Source organism: Trematomus bernacchii, unplaced genomic scaffold (genome assembly GCF_902827165.1).
Source record: "Trematomus bernacchii unplaced genomic scaffold, fTreBer1.1, whole genome shotgun sequence".
Taxonomy (NCBI): Eukaryota; Metazoa; Chordata; class Actinopteri; order Perciformes; family Nototheniidae; genus Trematomus; species Trematomus bernacchii.
In genome coordinates, this window is record NW_022987624.1 from 300,027 (window position 1) to 310,000 (window position 9,974).

General features: G+C 45.5%; 1 protein-coding gene across 1 annotated transcript in view; it reads left to right on the forward strand.

The window, feature by feature from the left end:
• Window positions 1-9,937, forward strand: part of pla2g6 (phospholipase A2, group VI (cytosolic, calcium-independent)) — a 46,138-nt gene extending 36,201 nt beyond the window's left edge. The window contains 7 exon segments of the mRNA XM_034132849.1: window positions 3,948-4,025; window positions 4,295-4,449; window positions 4,544-4,595; window positions 4,733-4,848; window positions 7,224-7,297; window positions 8,795-8,871; window positions 8,874-9,937. Coding sequence (XP_033988740.1) covers window positions 3,948-4,025; window positions 4,295-4,449; window positions 4,544-4,595; window positions 4,733-4,848; window positions 7,224-7,297; window positions 8,795-8,871; window positions 8,874-8,944 — 623 coding nt within the window. The 3' untranslated portion in view covers window positions 8,945-9,937.
• The last annotated feature ends 37 nt before the right edge of the window (window positions 9,938-9,974 follow it).

The window sequence follows — 9,974 nt, forward strand, 5'->3', positions numbered from 1 at the left end:
TAGTCGCCTTTAGCTTAGCGGTAGTGACGTGAAGTCATGTGACCGCGCTGTAGTTCCTTTATAGCCCAACATTAGCCTCCTTTAGCTTAGCGGTGGTGACGTGAAGTCATGTGACCGTGCTGTAGTTCCTTTATAGCCCAACATTAGCCTCCTTTAGCTTAGCGGTGGTGACGTGAAGTCATGTGACCGTGCTGTAGTTCCTTTATAGCCCAACATTAGCCACATTTAGCTTAGCGGTGGTGACGTGAAGTCATGTGACCGTGCTGTAGTTCCTTTATAGCCCAACATTAGCCTCCTTTAGCTTAGCGGTGGTGACGTGAAGTCATGTGACCGTGCTGTGTAGTTCCTTTATAGCCCAACATTAGCCACCTTTAGCTTAGCGGTGGTGACGTGAAGTCATGTGACCGTGCTGTAGTTCCTTTATAGCCCAACATTAGCCACCTTTAGCTTAGCGGTGGTGACGTGAAGTCATGTGACCGTGCTGTAGTTCCTTTATAGCCCAACATTAGCCTCCTTTAGCTTAGCGGTGGTGACGTGAAGTCATGTGACCGTGCTGTAGTTCCTTTATAGCCCAACATTAGCCTCCTTTAGCTTAGCGGTGGTGACGTGAAGTCATGTGACCGTGCTGTAGTTCCTTTATAGCCCAACATTAGCCTCCTTTAGCTTAGCGGTGGTGACGTGAAGTCATGTGACCGTGCTGTAGTTCCTTTATAGCCCAACATTAGCCACCTTTAGCTTAGCGGTGGTGACGTGAAGTCATGTGACCGTGCTGTAGTTCCTTTATAGCCCAACATTAGCCACCTTTAGCTTAGCGGTGGTGACGTGAAGTCATGTGACCGTGCTGTAGTTCCTTTATAGCCCAACATTAGCCTCCTTTAGCTTAGCGGTGGTGACGTGAAGTCATGTGACCGTGCTGTAGTTCCTTTATAGCCCAACATTAGCCACCTTTAGCTTAGCGGTGAAGACGTGAAGTCATGTGACCGTGCTGAAGTTCCTTTATAGCCCAACATTAGCCGCCTTTAGCTTAGCGGTGGTGACGTGAAGTCATGTGACCGTGCTGTAGTTCCTTTATAGCCCAACATTAGCCGCCTTTAGCTTAGCGGTGGTGAAGTGAAGTCATGTGACCGTGCTGTAGTTCCTTTATGCCCCAACATTAGCCTCCTTTAGCTTAGCGGTGGTGACGTGAAGTCATGTGACCGTGCTGTAGTTCCTTTATAGCCCAACATTAGCCGCCTTTAGCTTAGCGGTGGTGAAGTGAAGTCATGTGACCGTGCTGTAGTTCCTTTATAGCCCAACATTAGCCACCTTTAGCTTTAGCGGTGGTGACGTGAAGTCATGTGACCGTGCTGTAGTTCCTTTATAGCCCAACATTAGCCTCCTTTAGCTTAGCGGTGGTGACGTGAAGTCATGTGACCGTGCTGTAGTCCTTTATAGCCCAACATTAGCCGCCTTTAGCTTAGCGGTGGTGACGTGAAGTCATGTGACCGCGCTGTGTAGTTCCTTTATAGCCCAACATTAGCCGCCTTTAGCTTAGCGGTAGTGACGTGAAGTCATGTGACCGCGCTTTTGTAGTTCCTTTATAGCCCAACATTAGCCTCCTTTAGCTTAGCGGTGGTGACGTGAAGTCATGTGACCGTGCTGTAGTTCCTTTATAGCCCAACATTAGCCTCCTTTAGCTTAGCGGTGGTGACGTGAAGTCATGTGACCGTGCTGTAGTTCCTTTATAGCCCAACATTAGCCACCTTTAGCTTAGCGGTGGTGACGTGAAGTCATGTGACCGTGCTGTAGTTCCTTTATAGCCCAACATTAGCCTCCTTTAGCTTAGCGGTGGTGACGTGAAGTCATGTGACCGTGCTGTAGTTCCTTTATAGCCCAACATTAGCCTCCTTTAGCTTAGCGGTGGTGACGTGAAGTCATGGACCGTGCTGTAGTTCCTTTATAGCCCAACATTAGCCACCTTTAGCTTAGCGGTGGTGACGTGAAGTCATGTGACCGTGCTGTAGTTCCTTTATTAGTCCCCAACATTAGCCTCCTTTAGCTTAGCGGTGGTGACGTGAAGTCATGTGACCGTGCTGTAGTTCCTTTATAGCCCAACATAGCCACCTTAGCTTAGCTGGTGGTGACGTGAAGTCATGTGACCGTGCTGGAGTTCCTTTATAGCCCAACATTAGCCACCTTTAGCTTAGCGGTGGTGACGTGAAGTCATGTGACTGTGCTGTAGTTCCTTTATAGCCCAACATTAGCCTCCTTTAGCTTAGCGGTGGTGACGTGAAGTCATGTGACCGTGCTGGTAGTTCCTTTATAGCCCAACATTAGCCACCTTTAGCTTAGCGGTGGAAGACGTGAAGTCATGTGACCGTGCTGAAGTTCCTTTATAGCCCAACATTAGCATCCTTTTAGCTTAGGCGGTGGTGACGTGAAGTCATGTGACCGGTGCTGTAGTTCCTTTATAGCCCAACATTAGCCGCCTTTAGCTTAGCGGTGGTGACGTGAAGTCATGTGACCGTGCTGTAGTTCCTTTATGCCCCAACATTAGCCTCCTTTAGCTTAGCGGTGGTGACGTGAAGTCATGTGACCGTGCTGTAGTTCCTTTATAGCCCAACATTAGCCTCGCCTTTAGCTTAGCGGTGGGTGAAGTGAAGTCATGTGACCGTGCTGTAGTTCCTTTATAGCCCAACATTAGCCGCCTTTAGCTTTAGCGGTGGTTGACGTGAAGTCATGTGACCGTGCTGTAAGTTCCTTTATAGCCCAACATTAGCCGCCTTTAGCTTTAGCGGTGGTGACGTGAAGTCATGGTGACCGGTGCCTTTGTAGTTCCTTTTTATAGCCCAACATTAGCCTCCTTAGCTTAGCGGTGGTGACGTGAAGTCATGGTGACCCGTTGCTGTAGTTCCCTTTATTGCCCCAACATTAGCCTCCTTTAGCTTTAGCGGTGGTGCCGTGAAGTCATGTGACCGCTGCTGCTGTAGTTCCTTTATAGCCCCACATTAGCCCTGCCTTTAGCTTAGCGGTGTGACGTGAAGGTCATGTGACCGTGCTGTAGTTCCTTTTATAGCCCAAACATTAGGCTCACTCTTAGCTTTAGCGGTGGTGACGTGAAGTCATGTGACCGTGCTTTGTAGTTCCTTTATAGCCAACCACATTAGCCATCCTTTAGCTTAGCGGTTGGTGACGCTGAAGTCATGTGACCGTGTCCTGTAGTACCTTTATAGCCCAACTCTTAGCCTCCTTTAGCTTAGCGTTAGGTTTGCACGTTAAGTCCATGGTGACCGTGCCTTTTTGAGTTCCTTTATCGCCCAACATAGCCTCCTTTAGCTTAGCGGTGGTGACGTTGAAGTCATGTAGACCGTGCTTGTAGTTCCTTTATAGCCCAACCATTAGCCACCTTTAGCTTAGCGGTGGTGACGTGAAGTCATGTGACCGTGCTGAAGTTCCTTTATAGCCCAACATTAGCCGCCTTTAGCTTAGCGGTGGTGACGTGAAGTCATGTGACCGTGCTGTAGTTCCTTTATAGCCCAACATTAGCCGCCTTTAGCTTAGCGGTGGTGAAGTGAAGTCATGTGACCGTGCTGTAGTTCCTTTATAGCCCAACATTAGATTTTTACTTCAGAAATCATAATGTGATGTTAATATGTTGAGATTATCCTGCTCAACTAAACATTTAAATATCATAAACGTTTGTTTGACAAAGAGATTATATTCTACAATAATCCAAAATCACATGGAGTAATCCCATTGGACCATGGAGATGCTGCCTTCAGGGACCAACACAAAAAACATCATTGCATTACTTCGTATGACACGGGTGTAACATTGGTGGTGCAGTGCATCGGTTCTACCACTGGGGAAAGCACTTGAATGGTTTCTGGGCTTGTGTTCGATAGCAGCAAAAAGAGTTTCTGAAGCCTTTGTGTTGTGTCTGAGTGGCGGCCATGTTGTTGTTGCAGGATGGGAGGATGAGGATGTGTTGGTAGTGGGATACACAGAGGAGCCCGCCAGAAAGCGTAGGAAGGTGACTGATGAAGGTGTGTGTGTGTGTGTGTGTGTGTGTGTGTGTGTGTGTGTGTGTGTGTGTGTGTGTGTGTGTGTGTGTGTGTGTGTGTGTGTGTGTGTGTGTGTGTGTGTGTGTGTGTGTGTGTGGTGTGTGTGTGTGTGTGTGTGTGTGTGTGTGGTGTGTGTGTGTGTGTGTGTGTGTGTGTGTGTGTGTGTGTGTGTGTGTGTGTGTGTGTGTGTGTGTGTGTGTGTGTGTGTGTGTGTGTGTGTGTTTAATATTTCCTGTCGTTGTGTTTCTCAGAGCAGCTGGTGTGGCGCGCCGCCCGATCCAGTGGCGCCGCCCCCACGTATTTCCGACCAATGGGACGCTTCCTGGACGGCGGGCTCCTCGCCAACAACCCCACGCTGGACGCCATGACGGAAATCCATCAGTACAACAAAGCTCTGAAAGCAGAGGTGGGGAACGGACTCCACTCCTCCTTTCTTTATGGATCTTTTAAAGCTTAGATGTTTTTATTCTAATATTGAAATATCTGTCTCTTCCTCTCAGGGCCGTGCGCAGGAGATCCAGAAGCTGGGGGTGGTGGTCTCCCTCGGTACAGGTGAGACCCTTTATATCAACATGCAGGATTTTATATTTCTTGTGACATTCACATAAATCCAAAAGGTTGAATTGCACTTTGAATTGCCTTGTGCTGAGAGATGCTGTATGAATAACTTCCTGAGTGTGGGTCTGCAGGTAAACCCCCCCAGGTGGTCGTGAACTCGGTGGATGTTTTCCGGCCCTCCAACCCTCTGGAGTTTGCAAAGAGCTTTGTGGGAGCCAAAGAGCTGGGCAAGATGCTGGTGGACTGTGTGAGTACATCCAGAGGGTTAAAGGTCCCCTGTTATCCTCTTCTTCATCAATATATCACAGGTCTCAGATATATACAGAGCCTGTCTCTGATTGGCTGAAACACCAAACAGATCATTGCAGCATTACCCATAATCCCCTCTGTTTCAGCCCTGTTTCCAAAGTGCTGATTCTCTGTCCGTTACTTTTAGTGGTTCTCAATCTTTTTCCGTCAGGCCCCTTTGGAGAAAAAAAAGTCGGCCCCCCCCCCCCCCCCCCCCCAACACAAATAGTCACGTAATGGGCCAAGTTAACATTTATTAAAATACATCAATATGAACGTGTGCATTCCTTTGCTAGAACAGTGATAATAAAACAATGCTCCATAAGTCTGTGTGCTCAAAAAAACAATACATAATACATTTGTGCAATCCCTCTGCTAGAACCATAAGTTATAAGACTTTGCCACTTTGCAATCTGTGCAAACAAATGAAAAGAAATAAAATATTGGGCAGCAAAGTGTGTCTTATCATTAGTGTCTGCAATGAGCCTGTTTGGCACATCTCTTCAGAACGGGGTCGCAGGCTCAGTGGTGGCGCCAGAGATTTATTATGGGGGTGCTGTGGGGTAGCTTGATGTTTCATAGAGGGTGCTCAAACATTTAGGGTTTCCCATTAATGTACCGGGCGCTACAGAGGAATGTTCTACTGCAACACTCCCCACGCACACACACAGTTTACCCGGACACATGTTGATGTAGAAGAGACATGAAGAAGAGGGGACACATGTTGATGTAGAAGAGACATGAGGAAGAGGGGACACATGTTGATGTAGAAGAGACATGAAGAAGAGGGGACACATGGTGATGTAGAAGAGACATGAGGAAGAGGGGACACATGTTGATGAAGAAGAGACATGAAGAAGAGGGGACACATGTTGATGTAGAAGAGACATGAAGAAGAGGGGACACATGTTGGTGTAGAAGAGACATGAAGAAGAGGGGACACATGTTGATGTAGAAGAGACATGAAGAAGAGGGGACACATGGTGATGAAGAAGAGACATGAAGAAGAGGGGACACATGGTGATGTAGAAGAGACATGAAGAAGAGGGGACACATGTTGATGTAGAAGAGACATGAGGAAGAGGGGACACATGTTGATGTAGAAGAGACATGAAGAAGAGGGGGACACATGGTGATGTAGAAGAGACATGAGGAAGAGGGGACACATGTTGATGAAGAAGAGACATGAAGAAGAGGGGACACATGTTGATGTAGAAGAGACATGAAGAAGAGGGGACACATGTTGGTGTAGAAGAGACATGAAGAAGAGGGGACACATGTTGATGTAGAAGAGACATGAAGAAGAGGGGACACATGGTGATGAAGAAGAGACATGAAGAAGAGGGGACACATGGTGATGTAGAAGAGACATGAAGAAGAGGGGACACATGTTGATGTAGAAGAGACATGAGGAAGAGGGGACACATGTTGATGTAGAAGAGACATGAAGAAGAGGGGACACATGTTGATGTAGAAGAGACATGAGGAAGAGGGGACACATGTTGATGTAGAAGAGACATGAAGAAGAGGGGACACATGTTGATGAAGAAGAGACATGAAGGAAGAGGGGACACATGTTGATGTAGAAGAGACATGCAGAAGAGGGGACACATGTTGATGTAGAAGAGACATGAAGAAGAGGGGACACATGTTGATGTAGAAGAGACATGAGGAAGAGGGGGACACATGTTGATGAAGAAGAGACATGAAGAAGAGGGACACATGTTGATGTAGAAGAGACATGAAGAAGAGGGGACACATGTTGGTGTAGAAGAGACCATGAAGAAGAGGGGACACATGTTGATGTAGAAGAGACATGAAGAAGAGGGGACACATGGTGATGAAGAAGAGACATGAAGGAAGAGGGGACACATGGTGATGTAGAAGAGACATGAAGAAGAGGGGACACATGTTGATGTAGAAAGAGACATGAGGAAGAGGGGACACATGTTGATGTAGAAGAGACATGAAGAAGAGGGGACACATGTTGATGTAGAAGAGACATGAGGAAGAGGGGACACATGTTGATGTAGAAGAGACATGAAGAGAGGGGACACATGTTGATGAAGAAGAGACATGAAGAAGAGGGGACACATGTTGATGTAGAAGAGACATGAAGAAGAGGGGACACATGTTGATGTAGAAGAGACATGAAGAAGAGGGGACACATGTTGATGTAGAAGAGACATGAAGAAGAGGGGACACATGTTGAATGTAGAAGAGACATGAAGAAGAGGGGACACATAGAAGAGGATTTAGCATAATAGGTGACCTTTAAAGTGTTACACACAGATTTCTGGTTCCTTCTTTTACCCAGAATCCTCTCTGTTTCAGTGCACTGACTCTGACGGATGTGCGGTGGATCGAGCCGGATCCTGGTGTGAGATGATCGACACCATCTACCACAGGTCAGAGAGGACTCTTTAAAGTAGAGACACTACATACTGATATACACCTGAACATCAGCAGGAGAGGACTCTTTAAGTAGAGACACTACATACTGATATACACCTGAACATCAGCAGGAGAGGACTCTTTAAAGTAGAGACACTACATACTGATATACACCTGAACATCAGCAGGAGAGGACTCTTTAAAGTAGAGACACTACATACTGATATACACCTGAACATCAGCAGGAGAGGACTCTTTAAAGTAGAGACACTACATACTGATATACACCTGAACATCAGCAGGAGAGGACTCTTTAAAGTAGAGACACTACATACTGATATACACCTGATCATCAGCAGGAGAGGACTCTTTAAAGTAGAGACACTACATACTGATATACACCTGAACATCAGCAGGAGAGGACTCTTTAAAGTAGAGGACACTACATACTGATATACACCTGATCATCAGCAGGAGAGGACTCTTTAAAGTAGAGACACTACATACTGATATACACCTGATCATCAGCAGGAGAGGACTCTTTAAAGTAGAGACACTACATACTGATATACACCTGAACATCAGCAAGAGAGGACTCTTTAAAGTAGAGACACTACATACTGATATACACCTGAACATCAGCAGGAGAGGACTCTTTAAAGTAGAGACACTACATACTGATATACACCTGAACATCAGCAGGAGAGGACTCTTTAAAGTAGAGACACTACATACTGATATACACCTGATCATCAGCAGGAGAGGACTCTTTAAAGTAGAGACACTACATACTGATATACACCTGAACATCAGCAAGAGAGGACTCTTTAAAGTAGAGACACTACATACTGATATACACCTGATCATCAGCAGGAGAGGACTCTTTAAAGTAGAGGACACTACATACTGATATACACCTGATCATCAGCAGGAGAGGACTCTTTAAAGTAGAGACACTACATACTGATATACACCTGAACATCAGCAAGAGAGGACTCTTTAAAGTAGAGACACTACATACTGATATACACCTGAACATCAGCAGGAGAGGACTCTTTAAAGTAGAGACACTACATACTGATATACACCTGAACATCAGCAGGAGCGGACTCTTTAAAGTAGAGACACTACATACTGATATACACCTGATCATCAGCAGGAGAGGACTCTTTAAGTAGAGACACTACATACTGATATACACCTGAAACATCAGGAGGAGAGGACTCTTTAAAGTAGAGACACTACATACTGATATACACCTGAACATCAGCAGGAGAGGACTCTTTAAAGTAGAGACACACTACATAACTGATATACACCTGAACATCAGCAGGAGAGGACTCTTTAAAGTAGAGACACTACATACTGATATACCACCTGGACATCAGCAGGAGAGGACTCTTTAAAGTAGAGACACTACATACTGATATACACCTGGACATCAGCAGGAGAGGACTCTTTAAAGAGTTACCATATGTCCCCTTTAACCCGATAGCTGTGCTTCCCTGCAGGTTGAGTCCTCAGCTGTCTCAGGAGGTGATGCTGGACGAGGTGAGTGACTCTGTGCTGGTGGACATGCTGTGGGACACTAGATGTATCTGTACGAACAGAGGGACACCCTGCAGACTCTCGCCCGGCAACTGAAGGGACACAAGAAGTGAATCCAAAAATCCGGCGCAGGAGAAGACGGAAAACCTGGAGTCTGTGTTGCAGTGTTTCCGTCTCAACACAGAAGCTGAAGAACAGAGACGATTAAAACTATGTAGCATCGTGTGACCTTAGCACTGACGTTCTCATTATGGATTCTCATGGTCTCAATGTTATGGTTTCAGAGTCCAAAGTAATGTCTTTAAATGTTTAGTTTTGTCCGTTTAAATTCAAACTGGTTATATTATGTTTCAGTCTCTCTGATGTGAGTCGACGCTTTGCAGCAGCTCTGGAGACATCCAAGAATAATGAAGAAAATGCAAAGAACAAGTGTCCAGAAAGTAGACGTCTAAAAACAGTATTAAAAGTATCCAGAGCATATAGAAGAGTTCCTCAGAGTCCATGGTGATCAGATCTCCAGATGAGAGGCTGAGACAGAGAGGAGAAATCACTCAAACTCAATCTGTTATCAAACGATTGCAACCATTTTCTGAGCCTCTGGGAAATGTAGTTTTGCAAACATTTGAGTAGAAGTAAGATATTTGGTCATAAGAACATTTGTATTTATTATAACGTCTAAATACTGCCTTTGCAAGAGAGACCGATGAACTCCTGACTAACAAGTGAAGGATTTGAAGGTGAGAGAAATATCTAAAATCCCATCCTGTCACAACTTTAGAGTGTAAATTAAAATAAATAATAATTACATTTATTTATAGAGGATCTTTCAAAACATAACAACAAAAAGGGGTTTAAAGGAAATTCTAAAACATAAGCAATATTAGTGATCATTTCTTGAGGTAAATAACTTGTTAAAAGAATATGGCATGATTTGATAATGTATGTTTATGTGCTGCTCCTCCCACCGACTCCCTGAAGGCGGTGATCACATGCATATCACATCTTCATATCACATTGACATGCTGTTAAGGTGCGTTTATACACACACACACACACACACACACACACACGCACACACAGGCGCACGCACACACACACACACAGACGCACACACAGGCGCACAGACACACACACACACACACA